The 24,553-nt window shown below is 35.8% G+C and overlaps 1 protein-coding gene across 4 annotated transcripts in view; it reads left to right on the top strand.

The window, feature by feature from the left end:
- Window positions 1-347: 347 nt before the first annotated feature.
- LOC113239718 (fasciclin-2) overlaps window positions 348-24,553 on the top strand; it is a 195,611-nt gene continuing 171,405 nt past the window's right edge. For 2 of the 4 annotated variants that reach the window (XM_026476812.1, XM_026476811.1), the window contains exon 1: window positions 348-798. In XM_026476812.1, coding sequence (XP_026332597.1) covers window positions 735-798 — 64 coding nt within the window. In that variant the 5' untranslated portion in view covers window positions 348-734. The remainder of the gene's footprint in view (window positions 799-24,553) is intronic. The other 2 variants (XM_026476813.1, XM_026476814.1) reach the window with 1 other exon arrangement.

Here is a 24,553-nt window from a genome sequence, read left to right as displayed (position 1 = left end):
GAGTATCTATAAATTTATAATTCAGTAATACTTCTGTTGTTTGTTAATAGCACAGACCAGATAATCAATACTCAACTTAATATAATGCCTTTTAAATTTCACCAGAATTATCATGCATACATATAATATAATAGAACATAATATTATTATTATGAATTTATGATTAATAAAAATTTTAAAATTATTATACGTTATCGAACGACCTAACGAAAAATCGGGAAAAAGTTTTGGTCCTTCGAGGCGTCATTTCTTTTGCATCGCGTGCAGTGCAGCGCTACCTTTCCGACGCCACGCCACGCCGTGTCTCATACTCTAATAGTTCCACAATTCGCCGCAAGGCCCGGTGTCGCCGCTGTCCAGCCAGTTTGCCGGAGCACTTGTGAGGGATAGACGTACGCACCTCGCAGCCCGCGCTCGCTCTCTCAGCGAAAAACTTTAATACTTACCTAAGTGTGTTGAAACATCAAAGACACACTTCAAGATCATCATGGACTCATCAATTCCAGTGAAATTTTCGTCTTTACAAAGTTTGTAAAGTTTCTATGAACGTTTTATTGTGCAATTTGTGGATTTTCTTTATCTCTGTATCGTACGTCAAGGTGTAACAAAAACACGAGTGATATTGTTAATTCTTTAAATCGAAACAGAAGACATTCCGTTGGCCGACAGTTTGAATTTTCAGTTTTTCTTGTTTTACGAGGACGCATTCGAGTAGCGTGTTAAAAAGAGACAAAATGAGGCACAGGCGCATAGGAGCGACAGGTGTGGCGGCTTTAGCGGTTCTCCTGGCTATAACAGGTAAGTTAATTTACAATCTTATTTCGAACATATCAAAACATTTGAAATACTTTACTGTAATACAAACCGTCAGGTCAAATACCTTCGTTTTATCATCGATTGCCAAAGTCGCACACATTGCCTTGTTTACCTGTGTGGTTATCGGCGTGATATAAAAACTGGTTCTGTCGCCGATACCGGTATGGTGTATGAGATAATAGAAATGATTCATTCAATTTGTAGGTTATGTTTTAAATAAGTAAAACATACTCTTATAATTATCTTCCAGGTGTATACGCTTTGTGTAGCGATATCAATTGTTTAAGCACGTGCAATCTATTGGTCATATTATTGGTATTGTAGAGCATGTTATAAATATTTTAAAACTTATCACTGAAAAGATTTCAATTGATTGATTACTTTTCATGATTTCATTTTCTGTTACTAATCAATGAGAGTTCATATAACAATACTTATTATGTCTATACATATATGCTATAACTTCCAATTGCATAAATTTGCTATATGTAATGCAAATTTTATAATGTTTACAACTTTATATTTACAATAATAATGTGCTAGACAACCACACAAATTGGTCTCGAACTACGAAATTCCCTGATGAGTACCAGGGGATTCACTCTAGAGCACTTCCCAGGATACACAGACCAGAACCAGTTTTTAAAAGTTCATTTCCAAATTTGGTTCTACCGGGAATCGAACACAACATCCACAGCATAAACCGTTGGGTCACCGAGGTTTTCAATCACATCTTTGTGCCTTATGTGGTGGAAATACTGGGACCCTTAAAGAGCTTTTCGTTTGCTTTCTCAAAATCTTTAGTGGCCAGAAGGCTGGTCTGTCTGCCAAAGGATAAGGTTAGCCATTCAAAGGGGAAATGTTGCCAGCCGCCTGGGATAGAATGCCCCTGGGCGGCTCTACCTTTCGAATTTTTAGATTTTAGATGTAAAACCCGGAAAAGAATTGATTTCTTTCCAATTTTCTACTTTTTGTTTTCTTACAGTATACTATTTCATTTATTTTATGTCATATTTATCTTTATTGGTCTTGAAAAGACAATTTATCTATTTTTCCTTCTAAGAAAAGACGTACGATTGACGAAACGTCTATCACATTGACAATCTTAATTGTTTCTGTTTCTTTCATTCACACCCATATAACTAGACTGAATTTGCTTAACAAAGCATTTAATTTACTTAATCCGCTTGTGAAAATCAGTAACGGTTCATCAAATGAGCAAGAAAGCGCGAACCTAGTTTGGTTAGAACAATTAGAAACTTAGCATCGACGCGTTGACGAGGCCTCGTTGTGCAAAAACCGTTCTCGTCCGTTATACACGACACTGAGCAGGTGGTACAAAGCGAACGTCTTCCTGGAACAATTGAGAATTCCACCACATTTGCTTTGGATGCATTCGTGCGTTACTTTCTCACCCGAACGCCAGCAATTCAATCACTCGGAAATCTTCATCCGTTCTTTTGTTTCAATACTCTAGTATGCTATTTGAGGACGCATGCTTCTAAATCTTCGATTTTCCTACGTATCAAGCAGTCTTACATGTACTTTCTTGTTATTGAGATTGTATGATCTTTTTATAATTTAGTCTCTTCAGACTCCTTCCTTCCTTCGATCCTTCGATCGAGATTTATTTCAATTCTGAGAATTTCTTACAATATATAGAAAAATTCAAACTTAACTAAAAGTAAACCGTTTACATGCTTCTCTATGAAAATTTTGTGTACATACATAAAATTACGACATTTTAATCAATTAAGGTTTTACTTAATATGTTATTTATATTTTTACTCATTATTGTTGGATTATATTTATACAAGCGGAACTTACTTTCGATTTAAATTTTTCGATCCAATATTCACTCAGTAATGAACAAAACTCTATGTTTAATAGCGCAATCCATTACAGGGTCCGTGTGCATATTCCATAAAATGATATTACTCGAGGCTTGAAATGGCAGTTATAATTTTACGTCTCAGTGAGCTAAAGGCGATAACATCACGAATATGAAAAATATCATTCGCAAAGACCCGTTTTAAAGTGATAGTGATTTTCCGCTTAATAGACAGCTTTGAAATGCGTGAGAAACGATCATCATTTCACTTTTCAAACTTATATTTTGAATTTCTATCCAGGTTAAGTTTGATAGTAGAATACCTTTATCTATATCATTTTCGACTCTGAACTCTCCAATAAGATTAGGTGTGACGATCCCATACAAAAGCGAGGCCAAATTAATTTAAAGACTTATCCGGGAAATTATTGTATCTATTATCTCAACACTTTGATGGATACAATTTATACAGAATCGGAGCATCTGCTATGTCGTTACCCTGTGTCATTTAAGCTTGTTAACGTCGCGAAGCTGGGGTAATGGCATGTTGACGGCTCTTTCCACGGCCATGATCGTTTAAGATTATGACTCTCTATGTCTTAGGAACAAACAGTTGCTGCATGATTATTCTGATACGATCTTTTAGAGACGTTAGATGTAATTGCCATCAGCCGTCCGTACCGAATATTGGATATTATATCGCACATGACAACTAACATAGCAGTGTTGTCCATTCACTGTGAATTTAAATCGTATTTTTGAGATAAAAATAAAATAACGCAATTTTTAAGATAGTACTACTAGAACAGCTCCGCGTACATTGCAGCCTTAAACATAATATTTTGTGTATGGTATACCCCAGTTTTGTTTCGCATAGTGAAGCCCATTCGTCAAATGCCTTTGTTTTTCATAAACAATATAATTCAGCACCGGTATTGACAAATTGTTGCGACTCATGACTAACACGCGCGTACGATCTCATGATTTAATGTTGTTCCCACGTCCCGGTTTTTATTATTTACATAGTTTGAATTTGCGACCTTCATAATAGATAATGAAGAAAAAATCGTGAGAAATTTTCTCGTTGAAAATAAGAATGTTTATAGAACTCAAAGAATTATTCTAACTAGAAATTCAACTTCCTGAACGTTAAGTGTAATGTGAAAATTAATTTTACTCTAAGTATACTGGTTACCAAAGCTTCCTGAATACAAATAGCTACCCGGGATTCAAGACCCTTGTGATTGTGCAACAAACAGTGCACTATTAATACTGCCGGGCGGATGAACTGGGCTCATCCTATATCTGCACGGCAAATCAATGTCTGAAACATAAATCAACAACCAGTGTTGTTACTTGAACAGTTCGTCGGGTATATGACCAAAGCTAAACAATCGCTGTGCAATCAACAGTGCACTAGCTTCCTTCACGTTTGGATTCCATTTTCCACTTTACATCAGGTGGAATGCAGTGATCTGCCTGTCATGTATAAACAAAAGCAAATTCTTGACTTTTAGTAGGAAATGGAAGTTCTGCTTGGAAAGGTATTCAATTATCATCTTTCTCTCACTCTCTTTAACAACAATTTTGAGTTGAAAAGCAACATTATAGATATTATACATAAGTACGTTGGTGAATTATAGCATTTGAGTAGCCGAACTACACACACAAACCAAACATCATCGTTCATTATTTCATTACAATACTGAGTGATTTCTAAATTCGGTTCACGTCCACCGTCCTACAACATAATGCCCATAATTTCGAAAGTGCAGTTGAGTGAACAACGTAACTAAAATCCTAACAGTACAGATCACGAAGTGGGTCAACGCGATGACTGATGAATCACACCTGAACTGTGTGCATCAGACCCGCCCGTAACAGCATTACGTGACAAAATAATCTCGTTTTAGATTGAGATTTCTTAGTATAACACTTCATAAAATTCTTGCTTGACAAATTTTATTTCATCATTTATATTCCGAGCAGACATATGGTCCATTTTCAAAAAAGGAAGAGGTTCTCAATCGAGTGTTATTTTTGTGTGAATGTTAAGAGATTTTTTGATGAAAACATTTGTGAGCGGATTTTGATGATTCTTTTTTGTTGAAAAGGGGGTACCTCAGAAGTAATCATTCAAATTTGAAGAAAATATTTCATCTCTGAGGGTGGCAAATTAGGGGATGAATACGATTTATTGGCATATAGATATAATTCCAAAAACTTTTGTCGGTCTTTAGGTCTGTTCTTTTTTAATATAAAACTTATAATTATTAATAGAAAATTCATTTTATGAAGATGACGAATACTTTGACGTTATGCGTTCTAAGTGCTCATTATATCGTGATAACTTCAAACGGTATCTAGAAATGATAGTGAAAAGCGTTAATACAAAGATGCTTTACAAAGTCTTCAATTCTCTTTAATGTTTGTGTCCGGTATGAGACTATAAAATATCAAATCATGGGTTACTTAGAAATCGCACTACGTAATTGGGCTGGGTTATCAACCGATGTGAAGGTACGTTTTATCTTATCTAGTATAGGTTGTCCCCAAACAACGTGAAGTTCGTCGGTGTATGGTATTGCAGTTGTACTGGCAAAACCTGATAAACATATTTTTTCCCTTATTATTGAAGAATATTTTTAGTAAATTCCTTTTTTTCTAGAAGCTTCGAAATAACCGAACTATGCGAGTGTGCCTTCTTATATTTAACATAAAAGGCCAAGGTAATTATCGATTGCATAGTATTCCTAACATGGCCTTGATACTATTTTTAAGCAATGCAAACATCATCATCCATTTTTAGAAGTGCTGTAACTTTTCCAGGATATCCGATTTCCTATTACAAGTTCTTATCGCTTTCATATCGTGTTATAGAATTAGTAACCAGTATCTTTACTGTCATTACTTCGAACCTGTTCTCAGGGTTGGATTGCTAGATTGAAATCTATATATAGTAAGTTCAATTTAGCCTGGCTTTGGTTTCCAAAGCTACTTTGATTCAATGAAAGCTTTTATAGGAGTAAGTATATTCATCAGTAGCAGTAGAGCTTCTTTTGAAAGAGCTCTTTACCTATTTCTGCCGCCAAGCAAGAATGTGAGCATTACCGCGTTCCGATTTTGAAAGATATGTAAGGGTACTGGTGAAATTACAGGCACAGGACTTGTCACTTATGTATCAGGGTGACGGGCCCGGTGGCAGTGCCCCTCAGATCTTTGAAATTCAAAGTTCTGAATTGTGCTGCAACCGCTATGGACAGGAGTGTCGCATCCCATCAGGCGCTGTCTCGTTCGTCCCGTATTATAAAAAAATGTATATAAAACATAATTGCACAAATTGTCACGCCGCGTTTAACATTGCACAGACAAACTTGAGTCTTTATCACAATTTGAAATTTAAACTACTTTGATTACGGTTTAAGAAATGTATTACTAGACTTTCCTACGGTTTAAAATATTTGAAAAGCTTGATGACCATCCATTTACGATTCAAATAGAGCGTTTAACCGCAATTGTCGAATTTGGTTCGTTACGAAAAGCAGCAATTAGTTCAGCCTTTCCCTTTAAATATTCGGATTTGTTACATTTGTGTAAAGCGCGGAAGTTCATGGAACTGGCACGTGCTGTTAAATCAATACGAATTGCTTTCTAATAGTGTGAATGGTAAGCACCATGGGTTGTCTTTATGCGAATTGTCAATCCAGCTTTTTACCTCTTGTGACTTTCCCTGGCCTCAACCGAATTGTGAAGGACAGTTATCGAATTTGATGTTATAATTCGACTTTCTTTGAGTCACGTTTTTTTATTCATTCCAGTCAGTTTTTTATTGATTTGCGAATCCGTTGGATTAACGAAGATGAATTGGTAGCAAGCTAGAGTGGACATTCACAAAAACTGCTGAATTTGACGTGTATACTGTAAGGCATAAATGTGAGCCCTTTTTTATACGTCAGTTTTTTATTACTTCCATCTCTATTTAAGCCAGTATAAAACGCATTAATTCAGTGAAGGCATTTGAGTCACTTGGAGACAATTAAAGGAATGGTCATAAAAGTTTGAATGCATTGTGCTTTATTATGACTTCAATTCCTTCGATGTAAATGATCCAGTATTTTTTACTATATTGGTTTAGCAATAAAACATTCTTATTGATTTTATGAAGTGTTGTTAAGAAAACGACTGCAAATCCTGAGCGTTGTAGGTAGAATTACGGATTTTACTAATAAAAGGTGTAAGTTTCCCGGGTTGTCTCACAAAAATCAGGGATCGTCAACCTTATGCTCTGGCTTTTATCGAATTTCTTTGTTGAATGTAAAGTGCTGCTCTATAGAAAGTAGTAAGTATAATGCATTATTAATGTCGTAGACGTTTTACGACTAAAAATAGTCAGAACTTTAACATAAAATCATTTGTTGTATGATTTTTTCATACAGTACTTTCCCCAAAGCGTAGATTAACTCAAAAGACGTTGAAATTCACAGATTTCTAAAAAGTTGCAAATTGCATTTTTTTTCGTAAAAATGTATCTTATTAAAGGGTATCTAGGGGTCCAAATTTGCTTGTTTGAGATACGCAGTCTCGTGAACATTTTTTAATTTTTGTTCTACTGTAAGTTTTATTATACCCGAACAAAATCAGAAGGAGCTAGTTTATACAGAAAATTCAATTTAGGCTAAAATGGTTGCACTACCATGCAGTGGCAGTGAAAGACAACGGGTTCTGGTCAGGTCCGGTGGGCAGCAAACAGACTGTGTCGGACGCCGCGGACCTTGACGGAATACCAGACGCAGCAGATGCTATTGTTTCCCGGTTTCCTAACATTGCTCTACAAGTTTGAGAATTGCGGAAGTACTAACACCGTTATTTGTTAAAGTGTAATTGAGACATTTGTTTTTAGACGTGATTTATGTCACGAATGACGCCCCTTTACTTGATCGGGGCGGCCGAAGTAATGAACTAAACAAGCGGCAAGTAAAGTTGAAATCGTGTGAAGTAGCTGTCACTTCATATTCATACAAATGTACATCAGTAGAACAGTGAAATGTTTGTCTGACAGCGGTTTATACAAAAAGACAGTACGTCCTACGTTACTTACTTTCTTTATCGCAAATACTGTTGAGAATTGTGATAGCGTGTATATTTCAAAGTTGAATATTTTTCCCGTCTAACCACAACGCTTTTTTACAGAAGATATATTTATCTACATAAAATACATTGATTAAACCTATATTTCGCAGCCTTGGTGTAATAAGGACACATCTGCAAATTGACAACTTTTCAGGAGAGAGGTTTGAAGATCCTACGAACGAAATTAGTCGATGACTTTTTATGTTTAAATAAGAGAGTTATAAACTTTCACACATACATAATTTATTTTATGCAATTCGTATTATTTTTACGACTTTCATGTGACGGCATTTGACGAATGGCTACATGTGGCTTTAGTATACTAAGGATTTGATTTTGTTTACTTGTATATATGGTTACGTTCCAAACGGCTGTGTTTCACGTAACAAATAGAAATGCAAACTAATATTATTAAATGCGAAAGTAGCTCTATCTGTCTATTACGTATAAACTTGATGAATTTTGGCACAGAGATAGGGGGAACCCAGAAAAAGGACATAGGCCAATTTTGGTCACAAAAAGTCTTAAATGGGACGGAAGTTTATATGGAGAACTAACCTTAAGTTTCATTCAGTAGCAGTAGACCTTCTTGTGAAAGAGTTCGTCCAGGGCAGTACTGCCACTTTACCTATTTCTGCCGCCAAGCAGTAATGTGAGCATTATTGCGTTCCGGTTTTGGGGGATAAGGGTGCTGGTGAAATTACAGGCACATACGACTTGTCAACTTGTGTCTCAGGGTGACGGGTGCAGTGGCAATGCCCCTCAGAGCTTTGCGATTTAAAGCTCTGAGCGGCACTGCAACTGTTATGGACGGTACGTCGCTGACCACCAGGCGCACGACTTGTACGCCCCTTCACTTGGTATCATAAAAAAAACGTAAATAGTACTGTAGCCTACTCGAAGTACTCATTCTACGCAGACGAAATTGCGGGCACCAAGCAGTAGAAACATAAATATGTGTCTAAAATACGTTATTGTTTAGGTTTTATATTCTATGAATATAGCTAACTACTCTCATCTCTCATTTGCACAACATTATGTGCACTCCTCCTTGTTGTGACTAACGTAATTGACATTTTTAGCGAAATTGAGGCCTTAACATATCTGGGATTAGCAAAACAAGATCTACAACTCCGTCTAATCGTTTTTTTATAACTTATTTAGTTTCAGTTTTATTGTTAAACAATATCAGCGTAATTGATATTTGAATTGAATAGAATTGAATTTTTATTAGCAAAAAAGAACTTTATGTGTTTATAATATCTCGAAAGTTGTCGAAAGTCAAAGTAAAAAAATTATTTATTCCATAGGTATAATGTTTACACTTGAAAACGTGATTTTTTAAGATACTGCTCGTTTAATGTGCCAACTTCCCTGAGAATAACGAGCAAGAAACTCTAGGGATTGCTCTTTTGAAACATATTGAAATGCTATAGAATACATTTTGAACCATATTTGTGAGGAATCTAGCATCATGTTGTCTTTCCATACATCTGTATCGTAGTCTACAATTTTGTAATATAACTTTTAAATTAAAATACTTTTAATGTAAGTCTTAAACTTAGAAAATGGAAATTTTAATACATGTGTTCCGGAATCTTATTGTAAAATCGTATACAGTTCCCCACGAAAGAATTACGCAAAATTCATATAAATATAAGATAAACGACCTTTGTTAAACGAAATCGTGGTACCATGAGTATGGACTTATTTCTAAGGTTTATATTATGGACATCTTCTTTCTTTACGAAATTATGCAAATGTGTTGGTTATGACAAGAAGGGCAGGATGTTAAATATGCTTTTCTCCGTTTGTTATGACGCCAACCTGACAAAATATACGTCACAATAACAAATGATTCCCATTTGTTCTGACTTATCGTATAAGGCGAAATACGTTGTAGTGTGAAATAATAAATTATTTACGTAAGCAGTTAATAGTTTCTTAATATGAACGTGTTTGAATACGTATGATTCACGATAATTTAATTACTTTCATATGAAATCGTAAATGAGACTGTATTAGCAATTAATTGCATATTAGACATTTTGTGTGTACACCCAAGTTATTAATATAATGATATAATTTTGAATCCTGTACTATCATAATTATATATTGCTACACTACCGCAATATGTCATTATGATACCCACACATGTATACTATCATGAGCCAAGCTTCTGAAATGAAAGGAAGTAATATTCTTGTATTTCATTGCCCATTTTCTATCATTTATGATGTTTATTATATGTGTTATAGAACCTGTTTGCTATGAATTTTGCGTACAATCATTTATAATGACGAGTAAAAGCAAAGATAGTGAATAGAATGTAATTATTTTTTTCATATTATCAATGTCACAATATTACAATTTAAAATACAATGTCAAAGGATAATGTTTTCGTTATTAATATAAACAATAATAATTACTACTACAAAACAAAATAGAAAAAGAAAGAAAATAAACACAAATATTAAAAAATTGCCTCCGTGGCCGAAATGTTACCATGCCGGACTGCCACGCAGAAGCCCCAGGTTCGATTCCCGGGTCGGGAGAAATATTTGTATGGCCTACATTTATTCCTCTCGTGAGTTTGGGTGTAATATGTGGTTGTCTATGTGTGTGCCCATGGCACCCGCGACACAGGGTTTCCCTAGTGCGTAGTACTTTGAGTGTGTACGTTAAAAAAAAACAATTTCGTGGTGAAATTACACGCATATGGGACTTGTTAACTTATGTCTCTGGTGACCAACGCTGTGGCAGTGCCTTTCAGATCTTTGCAATTTAAAGCTCTGAGTGGCGCTGCAACTGCAAAACTTGTTTGTGCCAATACTTGGTATCATAAAAAAGAAAAGAAAATAAAAATAAAATTACAATTGCTGCGAAAAATATTCCTCTACACTGTAGAATTAATTACTTACCGATCACATTAATTAAGATCTCAAAATAAAACTAGAAAATGAATCGAAAGTAAATCGAATGTTTATCTCTGATTGCGTTATTATAACAATAAACAGTAATTTAACTGCAATAAATTGCCCCGCAAAAAAGCCTCGTAAGGAGAAATGCAATAATTTGCGTCAGCGTTTCCCACAAAACGAATTTCCTCGGTGTTGTTTCCCACGATTGTTCTTTGAATAATTGTAGCCACTAATGATTCCTTGCGAATATCTCTTATCTGGGTATCTACGGTCATTGTACACCGTTTTTTTTCTTTTTGTGACGCAGTACGTGTATCGAAGAAATTGTTGAAACACATTTACTGAATTGAAAAAAACTGCAGCAACAGCTGAATTTTTAAAATAAAACTAAATGAAGCAGTTTGAACAAAATGTATAAATAAAAAAATCAACTGTTGCACTACATTAGCGAGTCACCACATCTATCGACAAAGAACATCATTAAGCCGGTTAAAAAAATATTTATGTCCATATAATAAGAGCTAAAATAACGTTGTGCATTTATCATATTGAGCGGAAGCGAAACGCGCAACGTCTTTTTCGCTCTTAATGCATGGATATAAAGGTTTTTCTGATCGGCTCAAGGGGATTCTTTGTGAATAAGTGTGGTGAGTCCCTTATCTGACATAATTTTGACGATATTGGTGGCCTAACTATTTATTTACATTGTGGGTGCTGGATGCGGAGGTCGCGGATTCAATTTGGGAAATCTTTTCTAAATTGGTCCTGACCTGCGTTTTCTGGGAAGTGCCCCAGAGTGGATTCCGTTGCTCTGGTACTCATAGTAGGAGGAATTCCCTAGTTTGAGACATGCAATTGGTGTAGTTGTCTGGCACATTATTCTTATCTTAGCATAGTACACACGGCAGCAAATCAAGCTACACATTGACGTGTCTTGTTCCGTTGCACTGGAGGCGATTTTCGAACAAAAATTGTGTAGTCTGATGTGCCGTTGTCCGTTCTCGGGTTGTAAGTATTGGTACTGTACACATAGTTGTACGTAATGTTTAAAAATTTCGCTTATAAAATCGCTTAATTTTATGGATTAAAATCAATACAAGTGTTGCTTTCAGTATATTATAATTGCGATAAACTTTCAAATTATGATTTATTCAAGAGTTATAATAGCCCAATAGCTTTCAAGCACGGAGCATAAGTGGTCTGATAAATCGGACCGCAATTCTTCTAAAGCGTTCGTCCATTAACTGGACGCGTTACCCGTCACGGGAAAATAAGATCGAAAATAGGGAATTGAAAATTTGCGGTCTTTAGCACAAGGCAATTGTCGTAGATATGTGTTCGTAAATGTTTGATTTTATAAAAGTATTAAAATAAAATAGCACTTAATTAAAAATTTGTAATACTATTTTTGTAATCGCGAATTTTTTTGTTACATTTCCAATGCGTAACGATCGCGAAAACCTAAAAATATGATTATTTTTATGATGGAATAAGTGCGCATTTGACCTCCAACGAAAAGTGACGATGAGGTCGACGACGGAGCATGCACATCTAAATAATGCCTATTCACTCTCGCATCGAAAGGGCCCAAATTATATCGTTTAGGGAGTATGTCTGCAAGCAAGGAATTCCTCTCCGCTCCACTTCCACGTGTTCAAGTTTAAGTCAGTGGTTGAATATACATGTACTTTATTTTTTCCTCTTCAATTTTCAGAAAAATATTTGTTCAAACTATATAATATTGGACTGTCGTGATTGTTATTCATAGTACTATTCTTATTGCGAATACTGGTTAATATGAGTATAGGTTCAGACTGGTCTACATTCAATAAGAAACGTCAAAGAAATTTGCACAGCTCTTCAGCTTCCATTCGTGAGACGAGCTTTTAGGAGGTCTGGCATCTTGCCAGTTATACAACCACTCGACCCCTGACTTAACCTTTAATACTCGGTTAATGGCCTCTTTCTAGAACTTTTCGAAATTATATCTTGTCGACACCTACTTCTCGACGTGTTCGCATTGGATTATTAAATTAAACTTTTCAAATCTAGAAAACAGAACCAGATTTGTGATAACTTAGTAGCAATGGAGCTCGTTGTGAAGAGTTCCTCCAAGGAAGTACTGCAACTATATACGCCAAGCAGTATATGAGCATTATTACTGCGTTCTGGCATTAAAGGGCAAGGGTGCTGCTTCAGTGTACATGCACACATGGGACTTGTAAAGTTTATGTCTCAGGATGACGGGCGCAGTGACAGGGCCATTCAGATTTTTGCAAATTAGAGCTTTGAGAGGCCTTGTAACTATTATGGATAGGCGTTACGCTTACCACCTGGCGCATGATTTGTTCATCCTGTCAACTTATATTAAAAAAAAATAATTTAGGGGTCTTCACTTGTAACTTATAATTACAATGATTTAGATATCAGCATTTGATGCGAATGGTTTCGTCGAAAGTTGAACAAGATACTTTATAAAAAGTTTGGCTATAAATAAGTCATTGTTTGTTTATTTGCAAATAACTGTGTTTTGTTATTGATAGTCTTTTGATCGTGATGTTAGTGATCATTGTATTCAAGAGTCGTGACGCGGCTAGGTTTCTTCATTCATTGTCATGAATGACTCAAACATTATCTTTTAATTAATGAGACACTAATTGATGCATTGGTAAATTGGAAGAAACCTTATTCAAAACATAATAATATTACTAATACCTGAGTTAGCCATACATAGGCGACAAAAATTCAAGTATGCTAAAAAGTTTTGGCGTGTTACATTATTGCTATTATAATATATCTAGATTAGTCTCCTGATTCTCCGTTGACCACATCTATTATTATTGTTATTATTGGTACAAATCTCGCAACATGAAAAAAAATCTTTCGATCTAACTCGAACCAGCGCCTGTTACCACACCGGTGCCATCGCTCCTGCTAACTGAGCTACAGACTGAGTCAACAAGGCCTCAAATTTGTTAGTTTTAAATAATCTCAGTTATGTGTAGATAGAGTGTCAAGACAGGATTTTGTATGTTCGGTTTTCTAAAAGTTAAGAATAGTGGCTTGTTAGTCGATGGCACTTCGATGACGTAGTCTAGTAATTATTTGACATAAAAAATATTGTTTACTTTGAAGACTAAATTCCTGCTTAAACGAGATAAAAATTAAGATATACATAGTAAACTTCATGGTAGTTTTAGTAAGGCACCATTGATCGTTAGTGACTGAATGTATGAATGCCATAACTGCAATTCCACTTACACTCTATTGGGACTCAAATGCCATTGCAACTAAGTTTTAGCAGAATAATAAATATTATCGTAATTATTAATATAAAGATCGAACACTTAGAAGAAATTCCTTCGATCCGGCCGGATTTGAACCGATGTCTTCAAGCAAACCGTGGCAGACGCTATGCCAACTAAGCCTCGAACCTGGCCGGATCGAAGGAATTTTGTTCTAAGTGGCCGATCTTCATATTATAATTATAACAAACCAGTAGAGTAATTTTAACAAAAAAAATTGAATATCAATTCAATACAAATTTAAATATTATCATATTTGCAACAGTAGAGCCTCAATGGACTTACAATGACCTAAAAAGTAGCAGAATTGGAGCCCACATCTTACAAATTTCTCTATGTTCTTATTGCGGTAGTAGTAAGGAACTTTCATAAGTTTCTCATAGCAGACACTGACAGCAAAATACAGTTTAAAGAAAAATATACAAATATCATGCTAGTCACAACATCATGATATTTAATAAAATGAATATCCTAAATTATGTTAATTATGTAGCTGATCAGAAACAGACAATACAATTGAATTACACTAAACTCCAATGATGTTGGTACGAAATTGTGTCGAAATAGCCGTAATCGAATGAAATTAATATTTTTAATGAGCTAAACTGGCACGATAAGGCAACGGGGCTGTCACTTTCATCAATATTAATGTAGCTCAGTCTTTGTTTGATATTAAAATTAATGACTCCAATTGCAACGACCGCCACGCCCTTTGCGATAAAATTAAACTTAACTCTTGCTCTGACAGTCATGTTAGAAATGAATGGAAAAATGATGGATAACATTTTGCTTCTTAAAGCTTAGATATATTGAAAAATTTGGACCATCCTTTTTATGATATCAAATGACGGGACGAACAAGTCGCGCGGCTGGAGTTAAGCGACACGCTTGTCCAGTTGCAGTTCCAGTCAGAGTTTTAAATCACGTAGATCTGAGAGACAGTGCCACTGCACCTGCTACTCTGAAACATAATTTATAAGTCTCATGTGCTTGTAATTTTATCAGCACCCAGTAATGTTCAAATTACTGCTTGGCGGCAGAAATGGGTAAGAAGCTCTACTGTTAGTAAATTCTCCTATTTAACAGTGTCATCACGTAGCCATTATGTAGGGATTGCAAAGTAACTCAGTAAGTAGAGACATAAAACTAGAGATAATTACATAAAAATGCCATAAAATGTAAGCTTCGTATTTCCAGTGGCTAATAAAAAGTCTAGTGGAGACGTTCACATAAAAATTTATGTGTTTTTAAGTAAAACATTGGAGTTAATGTGTCATCAAGCAGTGAGTTGTTTACGATGTGTTTCAACAAGATCCCGCAATTAGGCACATCCTGAGAGGGGAATGCCCCCCTAAAATGAAGTTGGGTGTTTGTAATGCGCTGTACGCAGCATGGTTGACATGGTCAATGTAAAACGTGTTCTAAAACTGCAGAAGTAATGTCAAAATATTGAACTACTAATTTAAAGAAGAACTACTTATGTTGGTCCAAATCTGTACCATCCATAATTGTCATTAATTACAGGTATGTGTTTTCCTGATATTTCCAGTCGGTACAGACTACCAACGACCATGGAGCGTGTAACCATTTCGAAATACCGGGAAAATAAAAAGAACTCATACCGTGGTAAGAAACTTGTAATTAGTGATAATCATTCACTAAATGACCACCACGAAAGCCTTAAACACACTATCGTCCAGTTTGGAAGGATTTATTACATACATATGAAACTATTTAAAAAAATAATATTACACATAGTTCAGTTTTATGCTAAATTATTATTTAGTGAGTATTAGTAAATAGACAATATGCTTTCAATATAATTATAGGTATGTGCAATATTTGGTCAGGCCGGGTAAAGTGAAACTAAACTTATTTTTATACTATCAACTTCCTATGCTCGTGTTTGTACAATTGAAGATTTATGAAGTTTTGGTATAGATGGTGATTAAAATGTAACTGTTTTACCGAGGCAGTTTAAAACACAGTATGCAAGTACCTAAATACACTATCATGCATACAATGTTCATATGATTAATTTAATATAAAAAGTGTATACATATTTATTATTGCTCAATGTACATGGCAAGCTGACAACGTTCAGTGCCACCTTATTAAGTTTTTACGACAAGCATGCACCATTACGCTCAGTGAAACTGAAAAGACCACCAGCGCCCTGGATCACTCCTATGGTGCGTGTAGCAATGAGGAGGCTCCACAGAGCTTTTCGTAAATTTAAACATTGTAGGTCTGAGGAAAACTGGGCTACTTTCAAGGCTCATAGAAATCGCTGTAACCAGATGGTGTGACGCAAAGCGTCGCTATTTTCAAGACAACCTTCTCCACTCTTCTCCAGCTGACATTTGGTAATTTTTGAAGTCTATTGGCTAAGTTAGGCCTCAGAATGACGCTTTACCTCATCCTTTCACCCTTGGCGATGTCAGTCGGCATTTCTCGGCTAGTGTCAGCACACAATGGGCAGGCAAAGCGGATGCTCTCAAAGATGTTCCTTCCTTGTGCCGCCAACCATCTGAAAGTTTTATCTTTTCTTTGGTGTCGGAGTCCGATATTCGCAAAACAATAATCTCTTTGAAGTCTGAAGCTGTTGGATGTGATGACATTAGTCGCCAAATGATAGTCTTTTGTTTAGATAGTGCTCTGCCTATTATTGCTCACATTATCAACTCATCCCTCTGATCTGGTACGTTCTCTAATAACTGGTGCAGGGCGCATGTGTTGCCTCTTCCTAAGATTAATAACCCCACAGCCCTTAAACACTTTAGGCTAATTTCTATACTTTCTTCCCTTCCTTTCGAAAATTCTTGAAGCGATTGTTCATCGCCAACTATCATCTTTCCTTTTTAGAAATAATATCCTCGACCAGTACCAGTCTGGTTGTCGGTCTGGCCAAAGTACCACGACAGCGTTACTGAAAGTTACAGAGGACATTCGGGAGGGCATGGAGGATTCACGGTTAACGGTATCAGTCCTCATTGGTTTTTCTAACGCATTCAATGTTGTTGACCATGGTATCCTTCTTGCTATCCTTGCATATCTGCGAATCTCTCCTCCGGAACTAGACTGGTTTTCTTCATATTTCTAGGGAGCAAGCAAGCGGTTCGCGCTAAAGACTCCTAATTGGTCAGACCTTGAGGCAGGTGTCCCCCAAGGTGGAATTCTTTACCCTCTATTGTTCTCCGTTTTCATCGATTTAACCCTCTATTGTTCTCCGTTTTCATCGATTTAATTTCTCCTATCCTCCACAATTCTCACCATCTGTATACAGATGATCTGCAAATATATGCGCAGGCCAAGATTAACTGCCTGGACGATGCGATACTAGCGCTTAATGAAGATCTGCGGCGTATCGCTGATTGGTCGAGTAAGTTTGGCATCAGTGTCAACCCAAGTAAGTGCCAAGGTATTGACGTGGGTAGTTCTCATGCTTTGACTAAGTTGGACATACGCTCTGTCGCGCCTCTTTCTTATAATGATACACCTATTGTATTCACACCTCATGCTGTGAATCTGGCACTACGCATTGATAGTAGTGGAGTCAATCTGAGATTTCCAGCTTAAAGAGCTGGAAATCTCAGATTGACTCCATTAGTCAGAAGATCATTGGTACCTTAACAAAAATCCTCTTAGTACAGGCCACTATTTCTCCTATCCTTGAATATGCTCATATTACCCAAGAACTTCTCAACAAATTGGATCGATTGATTCGCTATAGTTGCATTCGCTTTTTTATACACTTCGAAAATTTGAGCACGTGTTCGCATGTCGCAACGAGCTTAAGTAGCTTACGATTCGCCAGTGTCGTGATTTGAGAATACTTTCCACTCTTTACTCTATCGTTAATGATAAATGTGCACCTGGATATTTGAAATGTAAATTTCAATATTTGGGTGCATCCCATAATCGCAATCTTCGCTCAGATAGCAAATTGACTTTTTAATTCCTTCTCATCGTACTAGTTTTCTTTCTAACTCATTTACTCTTCAGGCAATATGACTCTGGAACGCTCTACCGCCCCATATTTAACAAGCGCCGAATAAACTAACTTTCAAGCAATTAGTCCGCGATTTCATATTGGAGTCTCAATTTACATCCCGTTAGTCTGACATTGTTATATATAAAAATGTATATTAAATATATATGTATATGGATTATATATTATGTATTTATTTGTATATAGGTTGCTTATATAAGTATATAGTTAGTAATATAATATTATGTGCTATATTTATATTGTGTTTAAACTATATATCATAATTATTTATAAACTTCTTCCTATCTGTTTTAATTATCATGTTATGCACCCCTGTGTAAAAATAATTATTGAACCCAGCTCTCCTGGTAGTGAATGCCAAATGGCATTAACTCCGCCATTTGTACTGTTTTGTGTGCAATTAAGTTTGTGATGTTTGTGTGAATTGAGATGTGACCATCTCAACAAGCAATTCAACAAAATTAATATAATCGATGTGCACGTGTAAGTAGCAAAATAATAAGTACAAAGTTATCAGAGTAAAGAAATTACAAAACATATACCAACATATACCTACTGTAAAAATGGTTACCACACACAACTTAATCATATGCAGTGGAAAATGAATCAAGAGTTTCTATTATGAGCGAACACAGTCATATTAATGAGCATATACCAAGTGCTCTAACATGCAATACTGAGTAGTTACTTCTCAAATTTTCCTGCACGCCAAGTAGGAAAATATAATTATCCACAGTCCAACTTTGTATAGGCCTACCGCGGTCTGAGCCACCTACCATAAACTTGCACTAATCCATCTACATTATCATATACGTTGACAATATATCTTCTACCTATCTCGCTGCAGGATATCTCTTGTTTCTATAATCAATTCTTGGCCACCATTTGGTTGCAGTTTTACTCCCTCCCCACGCCTCGCTATAATATATCATGGTCAGTTCCATTTTAAGTCTGTTGTCCGATCTTTTATATCCTGGACCAAAGTTTGTCTTCAGAGTTCGAAACTCGGAACTCGGTAGATTGATACCGATCATGATACGCGTCATGGCTCTCTGTGCAACTCCCGGCACCGTAAATAGTCTACAGGACGCATTGGTTGGTTGAAGCGGATCTACAAACACAATTATTTTAGTTCAAAATGTCACCTTTTTCTCACCTCAAAGTTACAGGTCGCACTATTTGATATTAAAACATTCCCGTACCTACTGCTGAAATTCTGTATATCCAAGTGTCCGGACCAACTAAAAGTTTACAGATTAATTAGCATTTCTCCCCATTAATGCAGTTGGGCAGCTGTTCTTTTAATACAATGCACCAAACATGAGCTTCGTCAACTTCCTAAGGGTCTAATTGTCCCCTTTGTTTATTCGGGGTAATACGATCCGTCATCCACACCAGTCCGGATGCTTGACTCGTTAGTGTCAATAAATGTTGCCCAAAGTACACACTTATTAATATTAACAGCTGAGTCACTGGACCCAATGTTTGAATGACGAATTCTGTTATGTTTTAAGACTATATTCATTCGAGGATAGGAAGAGAAAAACGCAACAATGTTATTTATTGATAGAGATGTTGTAATTGTTCGTCTTTATATACAAACTGTAAACTAAGTAATAATGACATACTAGAAGATCCCGAAGGAGTACTTGTAAAATGATTTTCCATTAATTATTCCAACAGTTACAATACAAATATAACTTTTTACTTATAGATTTAGATAAGATTGATATGTACTAGAAGCATATATGCTTCTAGTACAATAAAGAAAAATACGAGGACTTGGGTAAAACAAAACGGAAAGAATAAACGATTGTCAAAGTACGCCAAATTCAATTACCTCACTAAGACAAAAAACTCTCGTTTTATTCGTAACCAAAGGGCGATTTTTTAAATTGAAATTAATTCGTAATGTCATCGTATCAAACGTCTATGCTTCGAGATGGGTCTTGGTATAAAATAGCTAATATTGCAGAAAGTTCGTTGTACTTTAAACCAAGCGAACAATTTGTTAATTGGCACAATTACTAATACAACACGGCCGCATTCCGTGGCTTAGCTTTGTTATCTCCTACGTTTTGGTTGGTACAGACGCAAACTAAGCTGGTTATTTGAATTTATTATTTACGATAGAAGAGAGCATCAGAAGTTCCATCGATAAACGAATTAGTAACAGATAATGAATATATTGCTGAATATACTTTTTGAGATAACTACGAGCTTAGAGATTATGTATCCGGTTATCACACATGGGACTTGTCAACTTATGTCTCAGGGTGATAGGTAAGTGACGATAAGATCTTCGCGATCTCGGTGGCACTGCAACTGCTATGGACAGGCGTGTCGCTTACTACCAGGCGCACGACTTCTTCATGCATCAAATACATAACAGAGAGCGAAATCGTAAATATTTCACATTGTGTTTTAAATTGTTTTAGCAAATTCATTTCAGAAATAGCTATTTAAAGAAATGGAAATTCAAATTATATTTTTCGCTTTAAAATATTAAAATATGAGGCAAATTTTTGGAAGAAGTCGCTATTTTTATACCATTTTTATACCATTTGTCGTTATTTATAAACCAATCGCAAGGGCACAGAACATATCTACTCGCCAAGGCTGTTGTAGGTCTAGGGATTAAAAGACGCCAAAAAATTATTTTCTATAAATAACTTGAAAACTGTGAATTCCATAACAAAAACGCGTATGACAAAATTGTATGTAGAGCATAAAATTATTTATATTTATGTAGTACACTTTTTAAGACTTACACTTTAACGTTACAGAAAAAGTTTTAGCTACTTTTAACACATTATGACAATAAGGGTTTATGCATGTATACAAATTTTGTTTAAATGTACATGTATACATATATCAATATGATATTTGTATGTACAAATAAAATTGAACATATATTTTTCAAAGTTTGAAATAAGTACATTTCGCTAACATGTAGCCTGGATCTGTGATATATGTACAACAAATTTCTAAATATATATTTAGATCTTAGTAAAAATGAACTGGATAACTTAAAAACGAATGCTTAATATTTAGCTATGAGTTAAAGTAATTGAAATTATGCACATAAACAAATTTTTAAAGTAATACTAGACATTTTCAGAATAACCAAGTACTTAAATTACGTTTGATTAATATTATAACAATATAAATTACGATATTTCCTCTCAATGCGCTTTGGATAAAGTTATAATTTGATTGAAAAGAACTTGCCGAACATTGGAATATAAAAAAAATTGTTCACAAAATATCGAACCAATGTCTTTCAATTCGTGTCCCATTTAATGGAATGATAAGCGTAATACCATTCACTGTTGTTTTCGAATTTCGAATTCGAATCCGGGCTTGCACTTCTGAGTTTTTCGAAATTGATGTGCGAAATTTAATTTAATTTTAAATTTATCATGAGCTTTTCGGTGAAGGAAAACATCGTGATGAAACCTGCACCCGAACGTCGAAGAAGGTTCACAACCTTCAGAAAACGTGTGGAGTCCCCAACCCACATTGGGCCAGCGTGGTGGACTATCGCCTAAACCTTTGCCAGGGAGGAGAGCCCAGCAGTCGGATGTAAAATAAGTTCATAATGATGATGGATAGATTGTGTAAAAGATGAAATTGTTCGATATTTTTTATATTGTATTTTACTTAATGATTGCATTAGGGCGAAACAAGTATTTTTCTTTATACAAAAATTCTCTTCCATAACTGGTTATGTGTTATTCGACTGCATTTTCGACGTCTTTATAGAGTTTTGGTCGAATAGATTAATTGTTTACTCAGCCCTATATACTGCAATATTCATAAAGTAAAATATGTAGAAAGAGTCGCTTTTACCGTTCCAATAAGGAACTCTACAAGACAGAATTTTAATACTGAATGTACATGATTGTAGATTCAATATCTGTCTGTACCTTGGCTTAATATGTCTGGATATTAGATCCTTTTCTTCAAAATCTTCATACACTCTTCGCCTCTTGCACCATAACATACGCTGTCTTTTTCGTTTTATTTAAATAACGTTATTGTATCACTACTTAACACAATGTAGATTAAATATATTAAAGTTTTTAAGTAAAAAAGAGGATAGCTGTTACAAGGGAGTGAAAAGAACTAAGTAAAATTTTGATCGACAAGAAAATTTGGGGTATGTAAATGTAGAAATCTCATGTTTCGTTCGACGTATAACTGAACTTTGATTAATGATAGAATAAACATATAATGTCACGGCAGTAAACGAAGTAAAAGGACAGACTAAAAACAGTATAATAAGACAAGTATGGTAAGCGCATTTGCGCACTGCATCCGATTCGTATTTGTTCCGAATCCGAGACTATACAAATCTAGACAACTCGGACCTACTTCGAATTTCGCTATTCGAATCCGATAATTCGAATATCGCGAGATAAAAAGGATCCCTGTGGCATTTCGGACTGTCATTTCTCGGATTCACTACATCTGGGGGTCTACTCTCGATCTCCGTCCGACATCCCTCCGAAACAATTATTGCCAAATAAGCAATACTTGACCAAATGAAAAGACGCGTGATGCGAATGAAGCTTCAAACTGCATACTTGTCTTTTAATTTTGTCGAATATTACTTATTTGACAGTAATTGTTTCGGACGGAGATCGAGAGTAGACCCCCAGATGTAGTGCGCAAACGCTCTTACTCTATACAAATTTAGCAGCGCGGCTTGTATTAGTGCGCGTCCGCCGCGTGCCATATATGGACGCACACTAACATAATCTCGCAATGTACTCGCGTTGCATGACGCTGGTTGTCTCACGCCCCTTTCATTATTATGAAAATGTGTGCGTCCGTACATGGCGCGCGGCGGGCGTGTAATATAAATGTTGTTTACTTAGGTACCTTTCTTGTTAATAAAATGTTCAAATGTGCACAAATTTGATTCTGTATGTGGGCTTGTATTTCACAACAAAACTTCCACACTTGTTACTTGTTGTAACGCTTGATGCTTGCTGGTTCCTGATAGGTTAGCGCCTAATGTGCTCACGAGTGCTATAAGCGCCTTCTCAATCCAGCCGGTGAAACCCGCTTGTGGGAGGCCGACTGTACCGATTCGCTAACACTCGAAAAACACAAAAAGACCACTAACTCGCTGCTCGAAGGACCATGAACAAGGCACACTGCTACGTTTGTATGGAGTTATCATATTTGTATCATACTACGCTAAAAATTGCATTCCAGCTTTAGTACTCATACTTTGTTTGAAAATGAACGCCAATATTCAACCGCTGTGGTGGGCGAGGTTGCTCCGGCTATAATATTTTATTTTGCTTATTCTATACGATGTATCAAAGAGTTGAATGCCGAGTTATTATGGCTGATTGCCTGAAGCTTGGAAGTATAATAGGCCCTAGATAAACGTACTGTGTTGTGGTATACGATTGTGAATCTTATAAGACTATTTATCCCAGTTGTATGCTTATACTTTTATAAATACGGCTTTGGGAAATGATTGATAATATCATTGACCTCTTTGTGATGACCTCTTTGGATGTTTTTTTTTAAATTTTATTGTAGGCTATTAAGACTATCGCGAGAAATAATAGACAACATCGATTAGCTATAATCGCTACATTGATCAATTAATCGTTCAATCGTTGCTCTTAATGCCCGGCTGTTTGCGTCCACAAATCGCATTGTATTCAAGTTGCAACTACCTGTCAAGGGAACATGCGTGCCTGTTTTTACCAAGGATGCCTGCGAGATATAAAGAAGATATTTTAGCCTTTTGTTGCGAGGGAATAAAAGCCTAATGCGCTTAGGGGCGGTTTGATGTTGTTGAAATACTTTGCGTTCTGCCATTGTGGCCGGCAAATTGCCGTGTTTATGAATTTTTTATATCCTTTTTTTTGGAGTTATAACCCACGAGGCTATAGGAACTTCGGCTTTTGTAAGCAAATTAGCTGCGGTTTCGGGAAGATTTTTTTTAATGTCCACTCTTGCATGAACAATCTACTCATTTTGTGACCGTCATTTGTACCCGCTGTCACCTTTTGCAAGAATGGACTGGTTCATTTGGGACTATCCTGAAGACGAAGCTTTGAATGTCATTTACCGGAAAATTATACATTTTCTCCAAGTAAATGTCACTTACTTTCTGTCTATTTTTATCTACCTGTGCCCAATTTGTTAGCCAAAAAAACTCTAATTCTCAAATTTTAGCTCAAATCGAGGTGAATCTTCTTGGTCCAGTGAGCAGTTAGGATAAATGCCTCTCGACGATAATATAAAAAAATTATCTCACGCCTTCATTTCTTAATTATTCAGTTGGTATCACAATTTAAAATCCTAATCGTTGACCGAGTTAACTAAATTTTCACGCCATCGATCGGCGACAATTTAAAATTTGTTCAAGAACGAATGTTTAATGTTTTCAAAAACTAAAATTTTTATGACTTCAATACCGCTACTACATTTTATTTTCTATAAAAAGTACATTTTGTTCGTAACTACTGAACTAACTTCCAATCAGGTCGGAAACTATAACAAAAAA

This window comes from Hyposmocoma kahamanoa, unplaced genomic scaffold (assembly GCF_003589595.1).
Source record: "Hyposmocoma kahamanoa isolate Upper Pololo Valley unplaced genomic scaffold, ASM358959v1 114, whole genome shotgun sequence".
NCBI classification, from domain to species: domain Eukaryota; kingdom Metazoa; phylum Arthropoda; class Insecta; order Lepidoptera; family Cosmopterigidae; genus Hyposmocoma; species Hyposmocoma kahamanoa.
The sequence above is the reverse complement of the archived record's forward strand: the minus strand, read 5'-3'. Positions and strand labels throughout refer to the sequence as shown.